The sequence below is a fragment of the Copadichromis virginalis genome, linkage group LG15 (assembly GCF_057382275.1).
Source record: "Copadichromis virginalis isolate Kocher_CV1m ecotype Utaka linkage group LG15, C_Virginalis_male_GT1.1, whole genome shotgun sequence".
Taxonomy (NCBI): Eukaryota; Metazoa; Chordata; class Actinopteri; order Cichliformes; family Cichlidae; genus Copadichromis; species Copadichromis virginalis.
In genome coordinates, this window is record NC_140632.1 from 8,259,499 (window position 1) to 8,273,891 (window position 14,393).

The 14,393-nt window shown below is 40.5% G+C and overlaps 1 protein-coding gene and 1 long non-coding RNA gene across 2 annotated transcripts; both read left to right on the plus strand.

The window, feature by feature from the left end:
• The first annotated feature begins 725 nt into the window (after positions 1-725).
• aldh8a1 (aldehyde dehydrogenase 8 family, member A1) lies at positions 726-5,503 on the plus strand. The gene is made up of 7 exons (XM_085431674.1): positions 726-972; positions 1,806-1,953; positions 2,147-2,302; positions 2,393-2,542; positions 3,219-3,475; positions 4,191-4,352; positions 4,443-5,503. The coding sequence occupies exons 1-7, from the start codon at positions 826-828 to the stop codon at positions 4,893-4,895; spliced, it is 1,473 nt and encodes a 490-aa protein (XP_085287800.1). The 5' UTR covers positions 726-825; the 3' UTR covers positions 4,896-5,503.
• A 7,097-nt stretch (positions 5,504-12,600) lies between these two features.
• LOC146691726 (uncharacterized) lies at positions 12,601-13,754 on the plus strand. The gene is made up of 2 exons (XR_014915386.1): positions 12,601-12,919; positions 13,507-13,754. It is a non-coding gene; the product is annotated as an uncharacterized LOC146691726 (long non-coding RNA).
• The last annotated feature ends 639 nt before the right edge of the window (positions 13,755-14,393 follow it).

A 14,393-nucleotide genomic window follows, 5' to 3' on the forward strand; every position in this document is an offset into this window, starting at 1 on the left:
GCCTGACCTGCATAGATCCATCCTCTTGGTCTCCTCCTCAGTCATACCGGTTACATGATTGCCTCAGAAGCCCTATGCACTAAACTGTGAACTGAATGATCAAATTGAGCTAGCGCTGCAAAAACTTATGAGGGGTGTGGATGTTTAAGTTTTTTTTATGACCAAAAAGTATGAATTAGTGTAATTTATAGTTATAATTTGAAGTATATCAGTAGAATTCAACTAAGGGGGTACAGTGACATCCCTCGGCTGCCCTGGACCTCCAAGGCCCATCCAAGATTGTGAGGCCATACATGCAATGTCCATTTAAACTTATAGACAAGTAAATAGTGTCATGCGACATATACCTGACATTTTGTGTCCGTCTTTCTGAAACAAAACGGCTTCACCTCATTCATTTAACCACCAGCAGGAGTAGATCACCCAGTTTTATGATATATGAAGCAGCCTGTGAGAATAAACATAAAACTTTTCAGACCTCTGCAGTTTTTCTAAACACACCTAAAGTCACTCAGATGCTTGAATATTGTCTATGAACACTGGAAAGCCACATTTATCTTAACTATCTGAACTTTGTGTTGAGCAGACATATTTCCATGATATTAATTAAGGTTCTCTTTAAGATACTGTGTGTAGAAAAAGTGTTTATTCTTTCAGGCTCAAAGATCTGTGTGAATAAGGTCTGATAAAGAGTTAGGCAATAGGATCATCAGAGAGTAAGCCCCTCCTTTGGAGGCCCAGTGTTTGTCAGGTTAGCAGTACGTGCAGTCATCGTTTTCTCTGGGAAGTGAACTGGTGTTACTTTGGCGCCTGTAATTAACAAGCATGTCGAAAACGTCAGAAGAGCGCTCACTTTTGGTTCTGGAGAACTACATCGGAGGAAAGTTCGTCTCTTGTCGGAGTTACATCGACTCCTACGACCCGTCAACTGGCGAGGTCTACTGCAAAGTGCCGGACAGTGGCAAGGAGGAGGTGGGGATCAAGTTAAAACCATCTGCAAAACCAAGAGGTTGAGATTTGAATGAATCCTTGCATATGTTTAGACATGTTTGTATAAGTTCTGCTGTGTGTTTGCATTAGGCTGGACTGACAGCTTTCTGCAGAGCTGTCTTATTTAAATACAATTTCTTTTTTCTGTACTAAGCTTCAATATCACAACATTTGCACAAGAATATTTTTTGCATTGAGTTGGATTGCTTGTTATTACAAATCCTGTTGTCAGATTTAAAGGCCTTTGACTCAGCAATATTAGTACATTTTAGTGTATGTGTTTTGATGCATGCTTAATCATCCAGGTAGGAAAGTCCCAGAAAGTCTATTGTGTTCATCTAGACATTGCATTATCACTGGGAGAAATTTTTGTCACTCATCCGAGGGACTTCTTCCGTGTCAGGGACTTAAGAGATGAACAGAACAAACTTTCTGAATGAGGTTTGAGGTTTCAGGTTAGTGCGTTGCATAAAATGTGGTTTCAGAAAAAGCCACCTTTGAGCTTTGCAGAGCAAGCAATCAAGTAATCATTAAACACATCAGTTAACTTCAGCTGTTCATGTTTGACCTTCTTCAAAAATGTAGTGTTTTGTTGAAATGCATCCGTGTACATATTATTGTAGTTAACAATATTCTTAAGTCCTCTGAACTCCTTAGAAATTAATATAAAGGATCAGCTTAAGATTTTAAGAGTGTATCAATAAAATGTCACTTAAACAATCCTGCGTATTCTCTCAAAGTGGAATCAAGCTCTATTCTTGGACGTGATCGTGCTTAATTGTGCAGTTTGCTTATACCTCATCTCATGGCTGCAGGTGGATGCAGCAGTGGCAGCAGCTAAAGAAGCGTTCCCCGAATGGTCTGCATGCAGCCCAGAGCAGCGAGCGAAGATCCTCCACAAACTGGCTGACCTGATTGAGGCCAACCTTGAGGAGTTTGCACAAGCTGAGTCCAAAGATCAAGGTTGCTTAGACTGTCTTATATGTTGCCACCTTAGAAATCAGGTCACTAATGCAGGAATAGAAATGAGTGGCTCAGAAATCACTTTTTATTAATCAAATACTGATTCATGAATGTCTAATCTTGTACTCTGTCTCAAAAATGTGTAGCCAACTGCTTCATTTGCCCTTTGATGCTCACTTCAGAATCTTTGTAGGTAAAACGATAACAGCTGCACGGACTGTGGATATTCCCCGGGCAGCGTACAACTTCCGCTTCTTTTCGACATCCATGCTTCACCACACCACCGACTGCAGCCCAATGGACCACATGGGCTGCCTGAACTACACTATCCGCTGCCCCGTGGGAGTGGGTGAGCACTTAGGCTGCTTGCAGTGAAACCTTCAGATGACCCATTTGTCCTGTGTATGTGCTCTTAAATGGCCTTTGGTGTGTTTTTTAGCTGGTTTGATCAGTCCCTGGAATCTGCCCCTGTACCTTCTGACCTGGAAGATTGCACCTGCAATCGCTGCAGGCAACACAGTGGTGGCCAAACCCAGCGAGATGACCTCTGTGACCGCCTGGATGCTGTGCAAGTTGATGCAGCAAGCAGGTAGGACTACAGGACCCACAGTGCAATGTCATGCAGATGGAGTTAAAGCAAAGCAAAAAACATAACTCATTAAGGTATTTTTTTAAATCTGCAAATAATGAACATATGAGTACAGTGGTCCCTCGTTACTTGCGGGAGTTACGTTCCAAAAATAACCCGCAGTAGGTGAAATCCGCGAAGGAGCCAACTTAATTTTTTTACAATTATTATAGATGCTTTAAGGCTGTAAAACCCCTCACTACACACTTTATACACTTTTCTCAGACAGGCACGAACATTTTCACACTTTGCTCTCGTTTAAACACTCAAAGTTCAGACCTTCGTAGAAAAATAAGACCAGTATTATAGAATGAAACCGCGCAAAACGTTTCGTCGACATTTTTGTGTTTGTTGGGGAGAAAACTTACAAACATACTATGCATACATGCTAGCGAACGAAGATTTATCTAAATTTGACAAGCTGAACGCATTCTGTACTGCGCAGGACACACGGCACGAGATTGATTGCAATTGTCTTCAGCCAATCAGGACGCAGAACATAATGCGCTGTTAAAAAAAAAAAAAAAGGAAAAATACACAAAAAGCAGCGAGGCTGCGAAAGGTGAACCGCGTTACAGCGAGGGACCACTGTAGTGCGAAATTAATCAGTGGTCTGCAATCGTCTTCATCTCTTTAGGTGTTCCTCCCGGTGTCGTCAACATCGTATTTGGCAGTGGTCCAAGAGCCGGTGACGCGCTTGTTAGTCACCCTGAGGTCCCTTTAGTCTCCTTCACTGGGTCCACAGCCACTGCCCAGCGCATTACCGAGCGGAGCGCCCCCTACTGTAAGAAGCTCTCACTGGAGCTGGGAGGCAAAAACCCAGCTATTATTTTTGCTGACGCAGACTTAGACCAGTGCATCGAGACCACCGTCCGATCCAGCTTTCTCAATCAGGTGAAGACAAAATGTGACTGAGGATATTTTTTTCTTTAGGACTGTTTAGCTTTATTAATTTTATTTATGGGTACCATCACTTTTAGTTTTGGCTTTTATATATTATAAACTCAATTGACAGGACAGCTGCCCGAGAGTCTTTAGAGCTTCTGTGTCCACAGATTGTTATTTTAACTGGAAATTTGTTGGGGAATGTGCAGCAGTGAAGCACATTTTTACAGAACGAAAAGTTCAAGAAATCATTTCTTTATTACAAGGTTATTAATCTCATGCTCTCCAGATCATAGCTGGAAATGTTTGTTGTCAGTTTAGAAGTGTTAAAGTTAATCTTTTTTTTTGTACTGAAATGTGACGGTAGGTGTTTTGAATATACGTTAGACTGCAGAATCCGTCACAACCTAACTTGATGAGTTTGATTTGATATGTATAAATTGCCGGTGTGCAAAAAAACTGTAAAACAAAGCCCAGAAGGTCCATTTTTAATACATACTTAACAGGAATTTTTTTTTCAAATTTTCTTTCATTGAACTTCTTAATGCAAATGAAATGAAGGTGATTATCTGTAACAGGAGCTTCTGTATGTGTTGAGGGTGTAATAACATAGTTTGTCCACAAGGGGGCAATCACAGCCCAACTTTTTGTCTTAAGGTGGGTTTTCAAAAAACAACTTTCTGAATTCCTCCATTTTTATCTTCTCCATTTCTTCTCCTCTTAGGGTGAAGTCTGCCTGTGTACCAGCAGGATTTATGTAGAGAGGAGTATTTACTCGGAGTTCCTGGAAAGGTTTGTGGCTGCGGCTAAGAAGTGGAAGACTGGTGTCCCCTCTGACCCCAGCAGCAAAAATGGAGCGCTCATCAGTAAAGAACACCTGGAGAAGGTGCTTACATGTAATGCAGAATGTGACTAAACACTTGTTGTTTAAATTTCTGATGTCTGATGTCTCTGATGTCTCCTTTCAAATCCAAAGGTTCGTAGCTATATAGCCCTTGCCAAATCAGAAGGTGGCATAATTCACTGCGGTGAGGGGCTCGACCAGCTGGACCTCCCGCAGCGCAACAAGTCTGGATACTTCATGCCGACGACGGTCATCACAGGCATATCTGACAGCTCCCGTGTCATGCAGGAGGAGATCTTTGGTCCCGTCACCTGCATCAGCCCCTTTGATACTGAGGATGAAGCTGTTGCCAGGGGCAATGGTGTACGTTACGGTCTGTCAGCCACAGTGTGGTCCAAGGATGTGGGGAAGGTTCACAGGGTGGCCCAGCGGTTGCAAGCAGGTCTGGTGTGGACCAACTGCTGGCTGGTGAGAGATCTGAACCTCCCATTTGGAGGAATGAAGAACTCTGGTGTGGGAAGGGAGGGAGGAAAAGATTCCTATCACTTCTTCACAGAGGTGAAGAGTATCACTATCAAGCACTGAGAGAGGAAAGTTTGTTTATTTGTAGAATACAAAAGTCAAAAATGTCTGGAGCGACAAATATAAGAAAACAATCAAATCCAATATAAATTTGCCACCATTTGCCAATAAAGTTGCTGAAATTGCAGTTTATGTTCATTATTTATGGATGAATTGTCAACAAGCCTAAATTTGCAAATGAAAACAACAAAAACTGCTCTTGAGCTTCAGAAATAATCTGTGTCTGTGTGCGCTATAGCCAACCAAAACTTAACAGTACAATTTGTAAATATAGGAACCGCCATTTCCCCAAAGACAGTTTGTCATGCTTCCTGCATGATGACATAAAGATATTTAAAAAGAAGGGGAAAAATGCACTCATCTTGTTATTCACATTTAGGTATCCATGCGCTTCAGGCTGAAAAACCCAGTGACTGAATACGTGTAGCTGAATCTCGTCAGAACAGTGTGTTATGATGGCAGGTTGTGGAGTTCAGTTTGTTTTTAATCTTTACTTTCAATGATGTCATTGTCTTAATAAAATCTGTAACACGGTCTGTAAAAAATGCTGCATTTCTGGTCTGATCGAACTGTTAGAAACAGTTTTACTAACAAACTTGTTGTCTCTTGTACATTTGTGACATCATTTGTCTTTATTTTTCTAAGCCGTTCAAACCTCAAGGTCTGCAAACATACTCATAAGTAACTGTTTGACACAGACATGTTTTTATCTCTCAGCTGCTGACGTAGGAGAGGTGAGTAAATGACGAATAGACTCTCCTGTGTGGTTATTGGACAACGTGTTTGAAGATAGAACTGGGCTGGTGGAGACGATTGCTTTCTGGTGCTCTACCTGTAGTGTGTGTGTGTGTGTGTTTTTACATTTTTTAAAGGATTATGAGACAAAGATGAATACTGATACTCTTTTACAGTGAAGAGAATGTGAAATATTATACTACACTAAATATTCAACTGGCTGCTGCATGTCACATGGCAAATGTATTTCAGTTTATCTACTGTGCACCACGAAACTGCTGGGTCCAAAGTTGGAGGCACTGACGTCAGTTGAATATGGGCGAGGCTACTGCAAGCATCTCACTAATGATTGTCAGATAAACCCCAAACGTTCTGTTTTGCATGGTTTCCTTTTATGGAAATGATCCCGGCTGCTTCTGCTGGCACAGGTGGTTCTCCAAAGCTACAAATACCTCTGGAAAGGTATCAAAATATACAATATACTGCCAGAAGTATTCAGTCACCCATGCAAATCATTAAATTCAGGTGTTCCAAACACTTTTGTGGCTGCTTTCAGGAGAGTACAAATCACAGAGTGGGGTTTTGACATCTTCAGAGGAGGGATAGTATTGGGCAAAGCATGTTGACTATGGAGCTGCCAGGTAGGAGCAAAAGAGGAGAGACAGAACCAAAGCTCCATCTATGACATCTAATCCATGCTTTCTCTTTGATATATAAAATAATACTAATAGAAACTTAGAAAGGTAAATTCTGGGTACCAGAAACTTTACATAGCAGGTAACTAAACATGAGTGATGTGACCTCCACTACAATTAAGATTATATAATAATATCTTTCCATGCTAATCATCTGATCAGTGGTGCAGCGTATATGCAGATAATTACGTGTGATGTTGCATTTCCTTTCAATTCAGGAGTGGTGCCAGTATAGGAAAAGTGGGCACGCTGGAGGAGGGGAGGCGGGGGGCCCTATCCTTTTAGCAAGTGTGTACAATCACGTCCCCTGGAGAGCTCTATGTGACACTTAGCACAGAGTCAGGGTGTGGGTCCCACCCTCTGTGTTTTGGCTAGGGACCGGGTATTGTGCTGTGTCACGGTGTATGCCTGCACACACACACTCTGATGCCTTCCTATACATAGTGTCAAAGTGGATGCCATCCAAAAGTAAGGCTAAGGTGTCAGAGGCTACTTGCTTTCCACTGGCACACACTCCCACCAAACAGGCGTGATGTGTGAAACAGAATGGGAACGCAGTAAGTCAGCATTTATTTCATTTTGCTCCGTTTCCGCCCTTTTTGCTGGATTTATCTTTCATCTTGCCTTTTGTGAAGGTTTCATTGAGAAGGAAAGGCCCCGCTGTAGAAGGACTCGCCCCGCCGTACGTGACTTTGAGAACACTGCCAATGCCCATTTGAGAAAAAAAAAACCCCCAAAACAAAGGAAATGTTAATGTCTGTGTTGATTGATTGATACTTAAACATTATAATTATATTACATAAGAAAAAATAGCAAAAAGGGGCTTGGTTCATGAGTAAATCATTGTTTAAGATGTTATCGATACATTTTTACTTTTATAGGGAGCCTTTAACTTTCACTTTAGTTACTGGGCACTTGAAGGAACGATGGTGGCGTCCTTCCATTTTATATCCACAAGTTTTCTGCAATATTTAGCAGAATATATAAACAATCTGTTTTCATGCTGGCTGCAGGGATGTGAGAGGCCTCCTGCAGAGGGGCTTCGCACTCATATGTATGTGCTGAGAACAGTAACAGCCAGCAGCAGTTCTCTCACCTATTCTGGCTCAAACCCAGCACAATAAATCTGTGAAAACTTCTCTTAGCTTCTCTCTTAGTAATTAAAACACAGACACACACACAAAAGTAATTCAAGTTCCCATTTGAAGAGCAGAATGTGAATGTGTGTGCATGACAAAAATCAGAGACCTATAGCAAGAGAGACTGACCTGGGATTATTGCATGTCCCAGATTTTGCAGATTAAAAGCTTTTGGTTTTCCTTTTTTCTTTGATTGCCATGTTTCACACCCTGTCGATAAAAGCCTTCTGTCACGTTTGGGTTTAGGGAATTTTCCACTGCCTGGTCGGCTTGGGTTTTGTGGTAGATAAAGCCCCGAGATGAAGCCGAGTCCTGAGAAAATGCTGCAGTTCAAGCAGGTTAAGCAAACTCAGCCAGCAAACCTCTTGTGTATGTGGAGACAGTGGGAGGGAGGGTGTTACTTGGCTACAGAAGGCTAAATATTTGCGCTGCATGTCCGTCTCCATGAAGACTACACTATTCACAAGCAAGACAGGAAGAATAAGAATGATCAGCAGTTATTTGCTCTTCATGTGACGCTGAAACCTGAATGGGCTGCTGGGACTGAATGATGTTTTGTTTTAAAAATAAGCTAACCCATATACCTGTGTATTGCATTCTTAATTATATATAGCACATTTTATCATATTAAACCTAAACTCAATATGCTTAACATGTACTTGTATTCATTTTAAACATCTTTAAAATGTTAAACATTAAAATATTGACCATGATTCCATGGGGTACGTGGCTCCATAGTGCAGTGGTTTGCCCGGTTGAGTCAGGAAGGACTGCCAACCTGAAAATCTGCCAAATCAAACATACGGAGCAACCTGCTGTGGCTTAGACCTGTTCTTCTTCTGGACAAATTCAGGGAGCAACTGAAAGTAGCTTCAACTCATCAGCTGAAACTCAACCCTTTTTCTTAGCCCACGTTTGTCCCAGTCCAAAGTTGGTGCATATAGTTATCAGCGCTTTACACCCAGATTTTAATGCTTAATCAGACCAAGCTGCCATGGCGACAGCGTCTTGCTGAACTACTACTGCTCAGATTTAAATGGCACTTCTTGCTTTTCTGTGGCGTTGTGCTTTATTTTCCTGGATTGCGGTAATATTTCCAAAAAACCTGAACTCGAGGTACACGGTGGTTGGCAGGAACGCTGTGGCCTAGATCTATTCTTCTGGACGAATTGAATTAGTGATGTGTTTGTTCTGATTATATATTACAGCATTATGCTTATTAGAGCCAGTATGTCATTTTACCACTGAGCACGCATCTGCTTTGTACTTTCTTGCATTTTTTTCATTGAATAAAGAGATTTTTTTTAAAGTATGCTTTCCGCTCATATCTGCTCCTGGACTTAATAGTAAAATTAGACCATGATGTTATTATGAGCACAGGAACAACAGGATGTATTTTTCTGCACTGAAAAACAAAACAGGTAGGCAGTGTGTGTATGGCCAAGACTCTTAAGAGTCTTAAGAAGTAGACCAGGACTTTGGGTCTTTATACATTTGTACTAATAACTGTTTTGGATCTTCCTCAGCCTACATGTTTGCTCCCAGACTATTGTTTGGACAAAGTGTGTTGAGCACAGTTCAAAAATTGCATCTAAACTAGTTTGGCATTTACGGTCCTCAGACAGCTATAATTCTTACCTTCAAATAGGTTTTGCTCATTATCACTAACATCTCACCACTGGGAATCCTACATACCCATTTTAGAAGATGAATTAGCATTTTATTCTCCTAACACCATAATACAAGAACAAATACAGCACTCTGTGGACAGCGGAAACAGCTACAGCATAACTGCAATTAGGTCTGCCTGCTGATAAGGCAGACGCATCTCGCACGATTACCATATCTCTGAGACTTTTATGCCCTTGCTGGATATCACTGAACAGCTAAAGTTGTTTTCACTGGCATTGTGTAACCAAGGCAAGCATTAGAGGACACAGACATTTGGGTCAGCTGCAGAAGAGCAAACAATGAAAGGAAACCAGGTCAGCACAGAAATATTAGATGTTTATACAGGATTTTACTGTATTAAAAAAGTGCTTGAAGAGCAGAAAGTGTTCATAAAAGACTGAACGGGAGATATTTAAAGTTCCTGCTCTGACCTATTTAACAGGAAGCTTAAAAAAGGACACTTTTTCTGTTTTTCTGACATGATGACAAAAAAATGCAAATATTACACACCTTTTTCCATACTCTGATGACATATGTGGGGCAGGTTTTAAAATTTGGCACTTAGACTGGGGATCAAACCAACCACTCCATGATTAGTGGGCGATGAAAATCTTTGGGTATTGTTCACCAGCTACATGTTTTGTTGACTGTTCCTCTGATCTAAAGAGTATAACAGTTTAACCCTCTCGAGGCATGCGTTGCCGATTTGCAACAGTTAAAAGCTAACAACCTGATTACCCCACATACATATTTTATGAGGTTTTTTTACTCAGAAGTACCACTGCAGGACTTGGTTGTGCATTAGCAACAAAAAGTTTAATTTGAGCCTGAGAGGGTTAAAGAAAAAAAAAATCAGATGTCCTTTATCGCAAGTTTTGAAGTAGTCATGTCAGTATTAGCACGCCACATGGTAGGCAGAAGAGTAAGAGGTCATCAGTGCTGTAGGCTGGCGTTTCTGATGCTGCCCGTCTTTCAGTTACACGAAAGCTCTGAGCGCAACATGGAAATAAAAACACAAAGCATGTTGTCACTTATATCATACAGGTACTCGGTCTTGTCGAGTGAAACTGTGTGTGCATGTGTGTGTTGAGAGTGGGAGGATCTGCCCTAAATTACTCATGTTCAGGTTTTGATGACATGATAAATATTTTTTACATAATCCCACACTTAGCCTTCTTATGCTTCTAGACATCATTTACGTATTTTAAGTAGCCTGTTTCGCACTGTATGATGTGTTTTTCTGTTGAAAATAACATAGTCACAGATAGTGCCAGGGGGTTTTGCGTCTTTCCTCCATCTGGCATATGCCAGGTCTGGAATCTTACCCTCAAAACCCTATCTACCTGACACTGAGTGGAAAGTAACCTATTGTGCTTCATTATTCTCCTGAAATCTTAAACCTAAATGTCTTTCTACTTATACTGCTGTAGTAAGTGGCTTGATGCCTAATGCGGACTGTTAATAGGAAATGATCAGTCAAACTACAAACTGGCAAAGAACCAGTAAATGATACAATTATTTAAATCAAAACACAGCAGTTAATAACACCATCAATACCAGGAAGTTAATCGACTTAACACAAGCATTTAGGCTGTCTGATTTCAGAAAAATAGCCTAAAAAGCTAATGGGCTAGTAAGTAATCACCCAGCTGTCAGGCTCATGTATAAGTAGGATGGAAATTAAGAACTAGCTTGATTTAAGAACGGGTAAGAATTGATCAAATCATCCAAATCATGCCCCCTTGAGGCTTATCTATTCGTCTTAGTTAGCGGTGTGCTTGTTTCAGTTGTGCATTGACATCAAGCACCATGCAAGCTTTTTCTTTCTTATCTGTATCTACTCTACATTCTGAGTCAGTGATGATAAAAACAGTTGCACTGTCACTGAAGATGTGTGTAGGCCTGTGCCAACCCGACTTCTTGTCCACAGGGAGGACTGATTGGGACGTAAAAAGTGACTCAGTACTAGTATCAATAAAATCTTCTTATTGTGTCACATCATAATGAGAAAATTTGGCAAGGTTAGCACCTGAAGCTGAGGCTGTTTAGTATTTTGTGTGTAGTTCCTGTAGGTGTTGAGGGCATCAAGTATATATAAGCACTGTTTTCAGCAGAGTCGAGTTACTTAGTACTGAACGCTCTCAGCAAGAACATAAAGGCATGTTACCCCGAAGAGGAAAACATGCCACTCAACTCCTGAGCTGCTTAAAGCTAAATTTAAGTGGAGCACAAGGAGGGTAGTGGAGACTTCTGTGTGTCACAAACAGGGCATGACAACAAGGGAGACACATGCACAAAATGCTAATTAATAAAAAAATTGTTTGCCTTTGACCACAACAAAAACTGTGGACCCAGGAGGAAAAAAAAAATCCCAGCATTTTATTTGTTTCTATTGTGGCTGGCACCGCGTATGAAACACTGCAACTTTATTTTTTATTCCTATTTATTCTATTTATCCCCTTTGTATATTTTATTTATATTTGTCTCTGTATTTATATATGTGTGTGTGTGTGTGTGTGTGTGTGTGTGTGTGTGTGTGTGTGTGTGTGTGTGTGTGTATATATATATATATAACAGTTCTGTAACTGTAACTTCGGTCGTTGCTGTGCTTTTTTTGGAAGTCGAATTTCCCAGAGGAACCCACCCGAGGGATTAATAAAGTTCTATCTTATCTTATCTTATCTTATCTTATCTTATCTTAACTCAACCACGATGTAATTGACACATGAAACACCACAGAAAAGTGTGAATGCTGGTGAGGGAGGTGGCCACTTATGTAGGTTACGTTGTAGGATCTACAAAAATCCACGGCAGTGAAGGCTTTTTTAGCACTCTAGCACACTGGGCACAGGTGCTGACGGTGTTGCTAACAAACCGCCCCTCCTCCAGACAGGCAGAGAGAAAGGCCGAGTAAGGCTACCTTCACACTGCAGGCGAAAGCGCATCAAATCCGACTTTTTTGACCCTATGCGACCCATATGCGATCATGGTATGACAGTGTGAACAGCACAAATCCAACTTGGGTCACAAATCCGACTTGGGTCATTTTCGTATGTGGTACAGAATCCGATACATATCTGATGTTTTAAAAGCGACTGCTGTTTGAATGGTCGTGTCGCATTAAATCCGTCTTGTATGTCACTGACACAAGACAGACAGCAATTATCAGCGCTGAAGAAGCGAGCCGAGAAGACGTCGTGAACGCTTCCTGGCCATCCAGTGAAACTGTTGGGAAGACAGTATGGGAAACGTGAACATTTTATTTGTACTGTATAATCTGCAGATTCTGACAGAAATCTGCAACTATCCTTTGAAGCACCGCTCCTCTCTAAAACAGCAATAAAGATATATGTATATAACAAAATAACTTTATAAGTTAAAGCAAAATTGGGAAACGTAAAGTCCGAAACAAGTCTTTATATTAAGGCCATCAGTCAAACAATACACAGCAAATTCAACAGTGTTAAATGTTTTGGTGTTAATAGTCTTCTTGCAAAAGTAGAGTTAATTTTACTCTAAGCAGAGTCACATTCTTTTAATGTAACTCTGAGGTGTAAAATGATAGTAGTTAAAATCGAGTGTTAAAAATGAGTGTTTCTCTGTCAAATCTGGAGGTGTTACAATGGAAACATTAACTCTTGACCTCTTAACTCTGAACTCCTAGAGGGGCTATGACACCAACAGAGTAAATTCACAGACTCCGCCCCCAGCACGGCTCCAATCGAAGCTGAAGTGAAGCCGTTTCAGAACATTTTGCTCTACATATTTGAGTTGTTTGCCATGCTTGGTAAGTCATTCTTTCAAAGATTGTTTCAATTATTATTATGAGCTTTTACTTCTGTGGCTCTTTGGAGTTGAGACAAAGCTGTGTGAAAGGCATTAGCCATGTTGCTCGCTGATAGCATAATATTCTGTTTTAGCTAGCTGAAAGGTATTGTTTGCGGGCAAATACCACAGCCTTGAAAAAAAGCTTGCATGTGAATTTCCAGTCAAACCTTTGGTCAAATACACCTAAAACAATGTGTAGAATGTGAAATGTTGGTATAATGGTGCTACTTGAAGCCTGAAAACGATCGCCCATAAAAAAAAAACAACGAGCAAACAGCAGTAGCAGACGTCCTGACTGGATTCTACGTTAGCATTTAGATCCCTCCAGAGTTTTGTGCACACGGTTTAGGTAAAAATTAAAAAGGTTGAGGTTTTACATTTAGTTCAGTATTACCTGTTGCCTGCGTCCTTGTCTTTTGGGAAAATACTTTACACAAGTAATGGCTCAAAGAGGATTCCTTTTTTTTTTTACTGGGCTGCAATTGTTTACTGGATTATTTGTGCCATTAATTAGTGTCAACTAATTTTTATTCAATCTCCGCACAGGATATGCTTGTGAAGATGGAATATGGGGGAGAGCAGAAGTGCGCTGAAGTTCCACAAAGGGATGAATGAAGGACATGCATATTGTATTGAAGAAATAAGTGATGAGATGCTGTTATTTGCATTTACCATGTCAGACCTTTTGATAAACAAAATTCTAATGAAAGTGAGAACATGTACACTGTTACATCTTTCAGAAAATGTTTTGAAATTGTGGTGCACAGTTCAGAATAAATGTTTTTCAAAAACCATTGCGTCTTTTTAGTAAATGTTTATTTCCAAAAGAAATTTCTAGAAGTTCAGAACAGTAAAATTCCCGCTTTTTAGAATGAATTAGAAGATAACTCTTACGTAGTTAAACTAAAATACTCTTTGAGAGTTAATATATAAACTCTTAACACCAAGTGTTAAATTATCAACTCCAGACAGATTTGGTGTTTAACACTAAATCAGAGTTAACGTACCAACTCTCCAAAAAGAGTTAAATTAACACTCTCTGGTGTGGACCCATATAGACACTTTAATAGTGTTGAAATCAAATCCGACAGTGTTAATTTGGACATGCTGGATTTGCTGTGTACTGTTTGCTCTGGGTCTAAACAGAGCGCGTTGTGTGTGACGTCTTCTTTCGTGCATGTGGGCCGCTTTGAGCGTTCACACTACAGCGCGTTTGCTGTCACATTTTATTTGTAGTGTGAACAAGTAGACCAAAAAATCGGATTTGATCAAAAAATATCAGAATTGAGCATTAAGACCTGCAGTGTGAACGTAGCCTAAGAGAGTCGTCGACCTCACGACTGTCAGCTGTGAACTCAATTTGTATGGAACCATTAAAAATACCCAAAGTAATTAGTGTTTTTGTTCATGTTTGGTCAGAATGAGCCAGAGTC

Bases quoted from the DNA above. Each gene is read 5' to 3' on its own strand.
- aldh8a1 (XM_085431674.1), top strand. From the start codon at position 826: ATGTCGAAAACGTCAGAAGAGCGCTCACTTTTGGTTCTGGAGAACTAC. The intron at 1,954-2,146 runs GTTGCTTAGACT...GAATCTTTGTAG, and splicing joins AGCTGAGTCCAAAGATCAAG to GTAAAACGATAACAGCTGCA. The intron at 3,476-4,190 runs GTGAAGACAAAA...TTCTCCTCTTAG, and splicing joins GATCCAGCTTTCTCAATCAG to GGTGAAGTCTGCCTGTGTAC.